At 41.0% G+C, this 14,195-nt stretch overlaps 1 protein-coding gene across 1 annotated transcript in view; it reads right to left on the bottom strand.

Annotated features, from left to right (window-relative positions):
- Positions 1-14,195, bottom strand: part of LOC112462074 — a 100,637-nt gene that overhangs the window by 21,103 nt on the left and 65,339 nt on the right. The window contains exons 64-89 of the mRNA XM_025027628.1: positions 13,518-13,826; positions 12,726-13,052; positions 11,899-12,201; positions 11,380-11,682; positions 10,651-10,968; positions 10,135-10,455; positions 9,548-9,856; positions 8,835-9,161; positions 8,434-8,742; positions 8,006-8,311; positions 7,520-7,837; positions 6,983-7,309; positions 6,591-6,905; positions 5,956-6,285; positions 5,551-5,859; positions 5,171-5,476; positions 4,778-5,092; positions 4,356-4,679; positions 3,470-3,781; positions 3,030-3,356; positions 2,607-2,912; positions 2,170-2,478; positions 1,753-2,070; positions 1,171-1,497; positions 749-1,066; positions 120-449 (exon numbers count right to left, since the gene is read on the bottom strand). Coding sequence (XP_024883396.1) covers positions 120-449; positions 749-1,066; positions 1,171-1,497; positions 1,753-2,070; positions 2,170-2,478; positions 2,607-2,912; positions 3,030-3,356; positions 3,470-3,781; positions 4,356-4,679; positions 4,778-5,092; positions 5,171-5,476; positions 5,551-5,859; positions 5,956-6,285; positions 6,591-6,905; positions 6,983-7,309; positions 7,520-7,837; positions 8,006-8,311; positions 8,434-8,742; positions 8,835-9,161; positions 9,548-9,856; positions 10,135-10,455; positions 10,651-10,968; positions 11,380-11,682; positions 11,899-12,201; positions 12,726-13,052; positions 13,518-13,826 — 8,223 coding nt within the window. The remainder of the gene's footprint in view (positions 1-119; positions 450-748; positions 1,067-1,170; positions 1,498-1,752; positions 2,071-2,169; positions 2,479-2,606; positions 2,913-3,029; positions 3,357-3,469; positions 3,782-4,355; positions 4,680-4,777; positions 5,093-5,170; positions 5,477-5,550; positions 5,860-5,955; positions 6,286-6,590; positions 6,906-6,982; positions 7,310-7,519; positions 7,838-8,005; positions 8,312-8,433; positions 8,743-8,834; positions 9,162-9,547; positions 9,857-10,134; positions 10,456-10,650; positions 10,969-11,379; positions 11,683-11,898; positions 12,202-12,725; positions 13,053-13,517; positions 13,827-14,195) is intronic.

Here is a 14,195-nt window from a genome sequence, read left to right as displayed (position 1 = left end):
CATTCAATTTACAATGAAGTTGAATTTAAGTGAGATATTTTCTAAATATCATAGAGAGATATAATTCTTAGATCTATTTCTATAAATGGCATCACAAAATATTCTTGTGACTGTCTTACCTTCCTCGGGAATTGGTCTACACACTATAAATGGATCCCCAGTGAACCCATTGGAACAAGAACATGTAGGTGTATGACGAATAACATTACAAATTGCTCCTACTCCACATACTCCATCGCAAGGATTTCGACATTTTCTCTGAATACACGCCTGATTAGTCGGGCATTCTGGATTAACTGAACATTCGGGCCTACAATTGGGTGGTGTTCCTATATATGTTGACAAACAAGCGCAGGATGCTTGGCCGTTAATGTCACGGCATTCCGAATAAGGTCCGCAGGGTGAAGGTGCGCAAGGATTTACAAGTGGACGAAGTTCTTCATCTTTAGCTATGGACATACAAATGTGTCTGTTATGCGTTTTCCCTTGAATATCTTTGACGTTTAAATACGATTTTTCTAATCAAAATAAAGTAAATGAGATATTTCATCTATTAATATGAGAAAAAATGACTAATATTTAAAAAATTTAATTTATTTCAAAACAAAAAAACACCGAAGGCAAGAAAAAATTTTCCGAAGAAAATATATTCGGAATTTGAGAAAATATTTCTCCGTTTTCTTAATGATTGACTTATTTCACTTTACGATTTCAATATACGAGATTTTCGATTTTCAATCATTCTTACGTGGCATTTGGAAGCAGGCAACGAATGGATCGCCAGTAAAACCAGATGGGCACGAGCATATGGGATTATGATTGATTGTTTCGCATCTCGCGTTAGAACCGCACAATGCACGACAAGGATTGCTACATTTATGCGAGATGCACGCCAGATTAAAAGCGCATTCGGCACTAACAGTGCACTCAGGGCGACAGTTTGGTGGGCTGGCTACCCACTGGAAGTCGGGTAAGCAAGTGCAGACGCTCGTGTTATCCACAACACGACATAAACTGTTGGGTCCACATGGTGATGGTTGGCAAGGATTACTGACGACACTATCTCCTTCTAAAAATTGCATTGTTTCACAAATCAACCACGATTGCATTTAGCTATTAATCGAACAATTACGAGGAACGATATATGTATTAGACTCAATGTAATCGTACCTATTTCTACCAGAGTGCAATATGAAAAGGCGTCGCCGGTGTATCTGGGATAACAGTTGCATACCGGTAAATGATTAACCACCTGACATAACGCATTGCGCCCGCACGATCCCGGGCACGGGTCTCTACATTTCGTATTTATACAAGCTAGATTGGCGGGGCAGTCCGAATTTAGGATACACTCCGGCCTGCATCCTTCGTACGGATTTCCGGTGTAATTCGGCAAGCACGTACACGAACCGGCACCATTGAATTCCTTGCACACTGCATTGGAGCCGCAAGGGGAGGGAGTGCAAGGATCAACAGGTGCAGGCGGCAACGGTGTGGCTAAAAGATGACATCAGTGAAAACATGGGGTTTATAATGAAAGGAAAGGTATGAATATCCCTGTATAAATCAGATATCAAAATCAGTATAATTACGGTGATTTGTCATTTCAACGAAATAGATACAGAAAAGATCTCTATATTTATTCGCAATAATATCGCAACAATTTTGAAATCCACTTTCCTGTATCTAGAGCATCGAACATTCAGCAGATTACCGAATTTATACCAGTTTTAGTTCCTGAACGGTACTTACGTTCTCTCAAGATGCATTGCGTGAATGGATCACCGGTGTAACCGTTCACGCAAGAACACATCGGGGTGTGACTGACAACGTGACAATTAGCGTTTGCACCGCAGGAGCCAACGCACGGATCCTGACATTTCTTGTTAATACAGGCTAAATGATTGGAACATTCACTGTTACTGACGCACTCCGCTCTGCAGTTAGGCGGACTGCCGATGAAATCGGGTAAACACGTGCACAGAGACTCATCGCCGCGCGGTTGGCATTGCGAGTTGGGGCCGCACGGGTTTGGCTTGCATGGCGTAGGGGGTAACACAGGTACTTGTGCTAAAAGAGCAAAGTTCGATATACAAAAAAAAAACGAGAATTTTCTTAAAATTTCCTTGGGATCATATTAGTCATAAACACCAACCTAACGATACTTACGTGGTGATAAATAACATCTAACAAAAGGATCGCCTGTTTGAGAGGGTGGACAAACGCAAATCGGATTATGATTCACTACTTGACAGGATGCGCCTAATCCGCAACTTCCAGGACAAGGGTTCGTACACTTCTGGTTGCTACAAGCCTCATTCTGGGGGCAATCCGTGCTGACTATGCACTCGGGTCTGCAGGTCGGAGGGCTACCTATGTATCCTCTTATACAGGAGCAAACTGCCTGGTTATTTATAACGCGGCATTCGCTGTTCGGTCCACAGGGTGAAGGGGCGCATGGATTAGCGGGTGGCATGTCTAATATACAAAAATAATGGATATTTAGTCCCCGGGAATGATTTACGAAAGATTGTGTAGTTATTTCACATAATTTTATAGCATCGAGAATCGGGGCATCGGTCTTGAAATAATGGGACGCTATATACCTTGTAGAGGCGTGCATTGGCTGAATGCGTTGCCGGTCATATTTCCAGGGCAACTGCACATGGGAACGTGACCGATCACGGTGCATAACGCGTTAACGGCGCAAGCTCCGGGGCATGGGTCCAGGCATTTGTTACGTATGCACGCTCTATCGCGAGGACAATCCGCGTTTAGGACGCATTCCGGTCGGCAACCTACATTCGGATCTCCTCGGAACTCCGGTAGGCAAGTACAGATACCATCGAAACATTGTGCGTTAGGGCCACAGGGTGATGGGACGCAGGCATCTTCGACCGGGGATGGAATCGCTGCAAAATATAATCGGTATAGGGATTAACGAACTCGAGATATATTTCGAGCCATGTAAAGATTTCGAATGACGCGTTTTCGAATTAGGGTATTACTGGACGGCTCGTGACGCTTACGTGTTGCTGGTAATATCTCGCAAAGGACAAACGTATTTCCAGTGTAGCCCTCGGGGCATCTGCACGTAGGAATGTGATTAATGACCGAACATAGGGCATTGGTGCCGCACGAGCCGGGACATGGATCCACACACTTCATGTTGATGCAGGCTTTATCACTTGAGCATTCCGAGTGTATGGTACATTCGGGTCTGCAATTAGGTGGCTGACCCATGTAATTTTCCAGGCAGGTACACGCGGGAGAGCCACCGATATTTCTGCATTGGGAGAAACTACCGCACGGGGATGGCACACAAGGGTCTTTCTGTACTAGCGGTGGTGTTACAGCTGAAAGATATTTGGAGATTGATGACGGTCATACGATATGTAAAGGGCACAGGGCAGTATATGTTGAGAGATTGGGTTAATATAGTTCTTCATGCATTCGATGGTGGTCTTACGTGGAATTAACGAGCATATGGTGAACGGATCTCCGCTGTAACCGGACATACAACTGCAGATGGGGCTGTGATTAACGACCACGCAATTGGTATTGAGTCCGCATGGGCTTGGGCAGGGGTTCACGCATTTGTAGTCCTTGCACACTAATTGCGGGGAACACTCTGAGCTAGCGACACATTCAGGTCTACATGCAGGTGGGGTTCCAACGTACGTCGGGAGGCATGAACAGACAGCCTGTCCGGACACTTCTTTGCATTTGCTGTTGGGTCCACAGGGTGATGGGGCACAAACGTTCTCGTCTGAGATTATTTCTGGGAAAAATTTAATGCATTAGTAGAATTCACGTAGATAAGTATAAAAACATCCACAATAATTTTTTAAAAAATTGTTTCTAAAAGCATTATTAATTTTCAATCATTTTAAAATTATTAAAAAGTATAACTGTGCCTCATATAAAATATTCTTAACTTTTTTGGAATAATTTATATGTGCACTAATATATATATTCGAATTATATCAGTTTATACATAGGAATCTAAAATGTAAAAAATTTATCGTTTTTTTGAAAAATATAGACTTTGAATATTAATTAAAATAGTTTAAAAAATTCTTTTAATCTTTTATTTCAAACTTTTTTCTAATAAAATAAAAACTTTGAAAATAAAAGAATGTAAGCATCGTGTGAAATGTCTCATCACAAATTTTAATATACTTATACAATAAAACTTATTTGAAAATCGAGAAAAAAAGATGCAATATGTAAGGCAATATCTTTTGTGAACTCAATATTTCTAATGTTTTTTTCTTCGTAAAAATAAAAATTGTGTTATTTTTATCGTAAAAGATTTCCGCAAAACATTAGACTGTTTAATTAAGGACACTTACTATCTACAGAACAAGTAATGAAGGGATCTCCGGTATATCCGGGGAGACATGTGCACATCGGTTGATGATTGACAACCGAACATTCAGCATTTCGGCCGCACATGCCGGCGCAGGGATTAGCGCACTTGTTTCTCACGCACATCAAATTGGATGGACAGTCGGGATTAATGACGCATTCGGGTCGGCATGCTAAGTACGGATTGCCGACATAGCTAGTGACACACTGACAAATTGCGACATTGTCTCGCTCTCTACATATCGCATTCGCGCCGCATTCGAAGATTGCGCAGGGCGACGGTTCTGGTTCCAGTTCTGTTGGGCGTGCTAAAACAATGTAAAGGGCAAACGGATTAAGCAACGTCGCATAAACGTAAGGCCGGTTGGTCTCGTAGTTTTATATAAAAGGGTTTTTTATCCCTTACGTATCGCGGAGCAGCGCGTGTACGGATCACCGGTGAGACCATAGGAACAGACGCAATGAGGCACGTGTTGTACCACATGGCACTCGGCATTCTCTCCGCATAGACCTGGGCAGGGGTCCCTGCACTTTTGCCGCACACAACTTTGATGGCTGGGACACTCGGGATTGGAAATACATTCGGGTCGACAATACGGGGGCGAGCCTCTGTATTCGGGTAGGCACGAGCAGGATGGCAAATCGTTAACGACCTGGCACTGAGCGTACGGACCACAGGGTGAAGGCTGACAAGGGTTTATCACTACGGGTGCTACTGGTTCTAAACAGGATAGCATGTTTCGATCTTAGTCTGGTGGTCGGGGCTTACGCGATATACTTCGAATTAAGATTGTCTTACTCATAACATCGCATCTGATGAACGGATCGCCTGTATAGCGCTCGGGGCACGAGCAGACAGGGTTGTGATTGACGACTACGCATCTTGCTTGGATGCCGCACGTACCGGGACACGGATCTCTACATTTCTGATTAGCGCAAGCTTCATTCGGCCGACAGTCCGAACTAATAGTACATTCGGGTCGGCAAAGAGGCGGCGATCCAAGGAATTCTGGCGCACAAGTGCACACAGCTTGTCCATTTAATTCTCGACATATGCTGTTTGGACCGCAGGGATTCGGGCTGCACGGTCTTGTTACGGGCGGAACTACGTACGACAGGGCAAATACCAATTAGCATATTCTCAAACATGGATTAGGTTTCTCGCTCTTGATATCGTACCTCTCATTATATCGCAGGAAATGAACGCGTTTCCAACAGTACCAGGGGGACAACTGCACATTGGTGTGTGATTTATCACGTTGCATAAACTATTTTGTCCACAAGTACCTGGACAAGGATCGACACATTTGTTTCGTATACAAGCCCTGTCGGTTGAGCAGTCTGTACTGAGTACGCATTCTGGTCGACAGCCAATGTATGGGTCGCCAAAGTTTTCAGGTAAACAAATACAAATGCCATTGTTGCATTGAGCGTTTGGTCCACAAGGTGATCTACTGCATGGATCAGTTGGCTGCGTTGGCTCGTTGTCTACGTCAATTACAATTGTCAGTTTAAAGCAAGTTATTAATACATTGTAAAACACATTGTTGCAAAAAATTAAGGAGATTTCGCTATATAACTTACAGATTGGCACAGGTTGACAACCGATAAACGGATCGCCGGTATAACTTTCTATACATCTACAGATTGGAATGTGGTTGTGAACAGTACAATCGGCATTCAGGCCGCAAGAACCTGGACACGGATCTTGGCATCTTTCGCGAATGCAAGCCTGATTGCTCGGGCAGTCGGCAGGAATAACGCACTCGGGACGACAATTTGGCGGTGTACTAACGTAATTAATCATACAGGAACAAGATGGGTAACCATTGATATTGCGGCATTGTGAGTTAGGTCCGCACGGAGAGGGTATGCAAGGATCCGAGGGCAGGCTCGGTAAGTAACTCGATGTAGCTAAAATTTAAAGCAAAATCTCTAAATTTCTAAATAAAATTTCTATTAAAAAATACTTTTAAAATAAAAATTGATTATATAACTATTTTTTAACCAAAGATATAGAATATTATCTATAAAATTTTAACGTTTCCAAGAATATAATTTTGCTATTTCGTATAATAAAAGTTTTGAAAGGAAACAAAGAAATATTTTAATGCAAAGTTATCTAGAAAAAAGATGAGAAGATATTGACATTTTTTTAAATATAAAAAATAATAAACTAGAGCAAAAGTTTAAATGTATATACGATTTGTTCCGCTTACGTGGTGCGAATAAGCAGCGTACGAATGGATCACCGCTAAATCCAGGTTTGCACATGCATATTGGACTATGATTCACGACTCTACATGTTGTGCCCTGACCGCACGAATTGGGGCAAGGATCGACACACTTGTTATTCTCACAAGCGCGATTCGTCGCGCAATCCGTGCTAACTGTGCATTCGGGTCTACAACCGGGCGGTGCGCCGATATAAGTAGGCAGGCAAGAGCAAACAGCTTGGCCGTTGCTTGCTCTGCATTGACTGTACGGTCCGCAGGGGGATGGTTGACAAGGATTGACATTATCTGCTACAACCGCTGCAAGAAAGTTAGATATTTAAAGTCACGTAATTGTCCTCAGAACAAACGCGCGCGAGCTTTAAGCGATCTCTTACGAGCTTCGATGATAAGGCTGCAGAATATGAATGGATTTCCCGTGTACCGCTCGAAGCAAGTGCAAGTTGGCGCGTGATTAATCACGTAGCACTGAGAGTTTTGACCGCACGTTCCTGGACACGGATCTTTGCATTTCAAACCGATACACGCCTGATTGGACGGACAATCGGAATTGAGCGTACACTCGGGTCTGCACCCTTCGTAAGGGTTGCCGATATAATCGGAGGAGCATGAACAAGAACCAACGTTTTGCTGAACTCTGCATACTGCATTTGCACCACACGGAGATGGTGTGCACGGCGTGGATATGCTAGGTTGTATATCGACTAAAATGAGAATAGAATAGTAATTAAATTATTCATTCTTAAAAAGAAACATCCTTGTGGATAATTTAAAATGTCGTAATAATTATCTAATATTAATTTCATAATTCTTTCAAATAAATGAAAAACATATGGATTAATAAAATAAAAACTGAAATAAATCTGACTTTTTAAATATGTAAATATTTGAATTATTTTTTTAAATTATCTTACATTGTTGAGGAGAACACTGTGTAAACGGATCGCCAGTATAACCGGGGGTGCAAGCGCACATCGGCGTGTGGCTAACAACATTACAAACGGCATTGATGCCGCATGCGTTGATGCACGGATCGCGACATTTTTGGTTGATGCAGGCCATTTTGTTCGAGCACTCGCTATTACTGATACACTCGTATCGGCAATTTGGAGGTGATCCGATAAATTCTTGCAAGCATGAGCAAGAGGGTTGATCATTGATCACTTGGCATTGCGCGTTTGGTCCACACGGTGATGGTTGACAGGGATTAAGCACAGGTACCGGTTCCTCAGCTTTAAAAGTAATAACCGGTTAATTAACCGAGGCACTATATTATGAATTTCATTTATGCGTGTTTGAAGTAATAAAATAAAATAAATCGCGAAGGCAGTTTAGTTTACGTGTGAAAAATTTAATATTTGAAAATATTTTCGAGAAAGAATAAAAAAAAATTTTCTTACGAAGAGGGAAGCAATTAATAAACGGATCTCCGGTCATTCCGGAACGGCAGACGCAGACAGGATTGTGATTAATGACGTTGCATATTGTGTTGCGCCCGCAACTTCCCGGACAAGGATCCCGACATTTTTGATTGGTGCACGCCTCGTTCTTCGGGCAATCTGAGCTAATTACACATTCGGGTCTGCAAGTCGGTGGCGCGCCGACAAATCCACTTATGCAACTACATACAGCCTGCATATTATTTTGTCGGCATTGACTGTTCGGACCACACGGAGACGGATTACATGGGTTGCTAATGGGTGGTGCTATAAGAAAAGATTTGAATTATAGAATAAAGATTCGACGTGCTAAGAATGCGGAGGTTTGAAAATTAAACAAGATTGATAGATATTTTGACGTCGTTATGTTTAGAACTTCCTGAGAATACCTGGCACGGGAGAACACAAGACGAAAGCATTTCCATCCATTCCCGAGAGACAACTACACATGGGAACATGATTGTACACATTGCACACGGCATTTTGGCCGCAAACACCTGGACAAGGATCCACACATTTATTTCGCACGCAAGCCTGCGTGTTCGGGCAATCGTTATTCAATACGCATTCCGGCCGACAACCGCTGTAAGGATCCCCGAAATATTCTGCTATGCAAACGCAAATTCCTCCGTTGCATTGCGTATTGGGTCCGCAAGGTGAAGGCGTGCATAGATCCGGTTTGGAGGAAGCAACAACGACTGTAATAATTTCGCGTAAGAAGAGGATCAAGTACGCTATCGGGGGAATAATAAAAAAATTATTATTATATATTTCCGATGGGAAATCTTACGTGGCTTTATGGAACATCCGATGAAAGGGTCGCCGGTGTAATCGGGCAAACACGAACAAATTGGCACGTGATTTACGACACTGCATTCGGCCATAATGCCGCATGAGCCTGGACAGGGATCTCTACATTTTTGTTGCATGCAAGCCATATTAGCTGGACACTCTGCATTGATTGTACATTCTGGTTTACAATTTGGCGGACTGCCTCTGTACATTGGTAAACAAGAACACGATGGCACTCCTCCTATATCGCGACATTCGGAAAACGCGCCACAAGGTGACGGTACGCACGGGTCTCTCGTAATGTCACTTACGACGGGCGGACTCACTGCAATTACGGTAATGAACAGTTTGAAAGCTATAAAATTATTATAAAATCTAATTGATTGCATATATACTCCAATCTCGATACAGCATTCTCGTAAATATCAATCGAAAGCAAAAGATATTACTTATTGTGCTAGAAATTAGACTAGAAATTACAAATTGTTAACAATATTGTTAACAAATATTATTTATTGATTCGAAGAGAATTAAGAGAATTAATCAAATAGAGTTAAACGTGATCTTGGAATAGCTTTCAGTACTTTTGAGAGGAACACTTTATCGAGGTCCGAGCGTATTTAATCGGGTAAATAATTACAACTGATAACGTATATATATTCGCCCGTTAAATAAATACCAATAATATTAGACAAAAATTGAAAATCGTACCAGGTGTCTGGAAGCAAACGGTAAATGGATCGCCGGTAAAGCCGTTTCTACAGGAACAAATTGGATTGTGTTTGATAACTCTGCAATTCGAATTTCTACCGCAGGAGCCTGGACAGGGATCTTGACACTTTTGATTCAAGCAAGCAAGATTGAGGGGACAATCTGAGCTTGTCACGCATTCAGGGCGACATGCGGGTGGACTACCGATGAAATTCGGTAGGCAAGAACAAACTGCTTGATTATTATTATCACGACATTGGCTGTTGGGTCCGCAAGGTGATGGATTACAAACATCCCTCGGAATATCGACTAAAATAATAAATGCATCTTTCAAATTTTTGACATTAAAGTAGAAAAAATAATTTAAAATATTTATTTACGAAAATATTGAAACGTAATTATATATTCATTCTCAAATTAAATTAAGACGTGTAAAAAATTAATTTTAAGCAAAAAAAAAGATAATATTACGGTATTGTAAACCTTGTCAAACATGGAATAAAAAGTTTGAAGTAAAATAATAAGAATATAAAAAATTGCAATAAGTGAGGTTTGAAGTTTCTCAGTATTCGGAAAAGTATTCGTACCGATATCGCGCATCACAGTGCAGTATTGGAATGGGTTGCCGCTGTAACCGGAAATACATGTACAAGTTGGTCGATGATTAATAACTTGACATTCGGCGAATTGTCCGCAGACACCGAGACATGGGTCTCTGCACTTTGATTGTACGCAAGCAAGAATAGATATGCAATCCGTATCAACTACGCATTCCGGTCGACATCCTTCGTAAGGATTGCCGACATAATCTGGTAAGCAAGAACAGGATCCAGCACCAAACTGTTCCTTGCAAACGGCATTAAAGCCACAAGGTGATGGTTTACAGGGCGACAATGGGACTGGTGTGGCTGAAAACAAAATATGAACTAGGAAACATCTCTCAAACCTATTTGTTACGATATTTTTTCAAGAAAGGCAAGCTCACGTTATATCTGAAAGTCTCAACGTGATTTTATGATCGATTAAAAGTCGAAAACCAAATGTTTCCTACGTTTTGCTCGAATCTAAATATAATTTCAGTTCTGTGTAAAATCGATGCTTACGTGGTTTCAGTATACATTGCGTAAATGGATCACCGGTAAAATCGTTAGGACAAACGCACATGGGCGTGTGGCTTACTACACGACACTCGGCGTTGGCCCCACAGGAACCTTCGCAAGGATCCCTACACTTCTGATTCATGCATGCTAAATGAGCAGGACATTCACTGTTGCTAATGCATTCTGGTTTACAATACGGTGGTAAACCCAAAAATCCAGCTAAACACGAGCACGAGGGAGCATCGCCGATAACTCGACACTCAGCGTTCGCTCCACAAGGAGATGGCACACAGGGGTCTGTTTGCAACACAGGTTCGGGTGCTAATGGAAAGAAAAAATGTTGAATAAAAAAGTTTGGAATTAAATAAATTTAAAACTCAAAATTCATATTATGATTATTTTGAAATATATGAATTACTCGAGATGTTAGATAAAATCGAACTAAGTACTAATAATAAAAATTCTTTTAAATTTTTATAAAATATTTGTTATACTTTTTTGTTGTAATAATAAATATTATGTAAAATAATAAAACTATTTTCAATTTCAATCTTCGTAAAATCACTGATTTTTAATGCGTTTGAAACTTGAAGAAAACAAAATATTTTCTTTTATATATTTCTATACTATATTCACATATCTGCGTTGGAATCATTAAAACAGATATCACTGATATCAGTATTAATTGCCTAATGAAGGTAAATGATATTTGTAATTGGTATTTGTTCTTACGTCGTGGGATACATCGAATAAACGGGTCTCCGGTGAGTTCTCCGCAGCTACATATGGGATTATGATTAATCACTTGGCATGTGGCTTGAATTCCGCATGCACCGAGACAAGGATTTATGCATTTCTGATTGCTACACGCTTCTGTCAGAAGACACTCGGAACTGACAGTGCATTCCGGCCTGCATGCTGGCGGTACGCCAAGGAATCCCGCCACACACGAGCATACAGGTTGCCCGTTGTTCTCTCGGCAAACGCTGTTGGGTCCGCAGGGCGAGGGTGAGCAGGGATCTCCTTTCGGGGTATCTAACATTCAATATAATAGCGATCTTATACTTTGCTCTCAAAAAGATAACGCAAGCGATATCAATAACGATAATAGTAGAAAATCTGTAAATTGTGGAAATGTAATAGCGATAGAAGTATTCATATTTTACGAATATCATCAAGAAGGCTGAACCCTACGATTATCATTATCAATAAAAATTCGTAGAAATTACAAATCGATCGCATTGATTATACCTTCGACTATGGAACATTGAACGAAGGCATTGCCGATCATTCCGGTCGGACAGGTGCATATAGGCACATGATTATATACGGAGCACAATGCATTTCGACCGCACGTGCCCGGGCAGGGATCCACACATTTGTTACGCACGCACGCACGATCGTGGGCGCAATCGGTATTCATGACACACTCGGGACGGCAACCCACATATGGATCACCCTGGTATTCAGGCAGACATATGCAGATGCCATTGTTGCATCGTGCATTCGGTCCACAGGGATTCAAATTGCAAGGGTCGATAACTGCAGGTGCCGCTGTAAAAGAATGCGGATGAGGAACTGAATGTCATGACGGAGCCCGAAACGAAATTTCACGAACGTAACGCATAACTTACACGCAACATTTCAGCCATTGTATTCGTATCTAATGTGCATTTCTATTTCTCGAAATTTAAATATCTAGTGGATGCTTAATGAGATAATTGAAGCAGAACAATGTAAAGAAAAATTTGTTTAAAATATTTAAAGAATGTCTAAAACATTACACGTGCATTGTTGGAGATATCTCAGTTCCTGTTTTTAAACGATAAATAACAAAATCTTGACCAAGCCAAACTACACGAACATTAAAAAGAAATTCATTAAAAAGTTGAAAATATCTTTCCAAGATTTCTTCATATCTGAGCAAGTTGAAATTCTCGTGTTTCACTTATCATTCGCTAAAACTAAAACTAATAAATTCTAAAAACGTTAATTCAAGAAACATCGTGCGTTACAATTCGCGAAATTTTTCTTCGAAACAAATTTTTCATGACTTTAGGATGTGGAGAGTCTCTTACTTGTCGGTCTGGGATAACAATTACTGAAAGGGTCACCGGTGTATCCCTCGGGACAGGTGCACACGGGTACGTGATTATAGACTGCGCACAATGAAGTAATGCTGCAGGAACCTAAGCAGGGATCCCTGCATCTTTCATTGCTGCAGGCGAGATTCATCGGGCATTCGGAATTCACGCGGCATTCGGGGCGACAATTCGGCGGTGATCCTCTGTAGGTCGGCAGACAAGAACACGACGGTGTGCCACCGATGTTCCTGCACTCCGCGTATACGCCGCACGGGGACGGCAAGCAGGGATCTTTGGGGGCTACGGGAAAATCTAGCGGTTCTGAAATTCAATAGTAAAACAGACGTAACAAACTACTCGCCGTTTGTTTGTAAAAATGTCTATATCAGCAACAAATCAATTGCATTTATGCATGAGAGTAAAAATAATGAAGTGTCATGAAAAAATAATAAGATGTCATTGTATACCATACGATATTATCGCGCATGGTATAAAACTTGTGAGGATTGATATTATGATATGATATTATGACATATTAGAGCAAATTGAGCTGAGGATAACTGTTGCAGCAACGTCAGTCAGTTTCAAAATTAAGCCATGATTATGAAAGATGAACTTATGGCGTGGGTGAATGAAGCTGATGGCCGTGAACTTCTGACGTAAATGAACGAATAAGTGAAGCTGATGACCGTGAACTTCTGGAGTGAATGAACAAATGGATGAAGCCGATGATCGTGAACTTATGGCAGAAATGAATGAAGCTGATAAAATAGACCAAGTTCTTACGTGGGGCGGGGAAACATCTTGTAAAGGGGTCCCCGGTATAATCGAGATTGCAGACGCAGATAGGGCTGTGATTGATCACTTTGCATTGTGTGTTTATTCCACACGGGTCCGGGCAGAGCGACATACACTTCTGATTGATGCAAGCAAGATCCGGGGAGCATTGGCTGTTCACAACGCATTCGGCTCGACAGTTGGGAGGGCTGCCAATAAAATTCGGGAGACAAGTGCAAACGGCAAGGCCATTTACATCTTGGCATTTACTATTTGGTCCACAGGGGGATGGGCTGCACGGATTTGTTTCTGGCAGGACTGTATGGAGAAAAATATTATTATGTATGTTACAAAATATTTTCTACGGATTATTCTGGACAATAATGTGATCTTTTCATGTTCGAATTTAGACTAAATATATTTTCCTCAAGAGAATAAAAATTCGAATCCGTACTAAAAGTGAAACGACAATAAAAGTCAGAATTTTAAATATCACTTTTAAATATCTCATCATTAATTAAATATATATCTCGTATCAATAAAATGAAAATAAATGGGTATATCTAAAATTTATTATTTTATTATTTATTATTTTGAATAGCAAAATGAAAAAATCAGAGACGTTTAATCAATAATAAATAATTAAATTCTTTCTGATTAAATTTTCACAGTAAATCTAAATCTTTC

This window comes from Temnothorax curvispinosus, unplaced genomic scaffold (genome assembly GCF_003070985.1).
Source record: "Temnothorax curvispinosus isolate PA1 unplaced genomic scaffold, ASM307098v1 QBEX01011959.1, whole genome shotgun sequence".
NCBI classification, from domain to species: domain Eukaryota; kingdom Metazoa; phylum Arthropoda; class Insecta; order Hymenoptera; family Formicidae; genus Temnothorax; species Temnothorax curvispinosus.
This window is presented reverse-complemented; position numbering and strand designations above follow the sequence as displayed.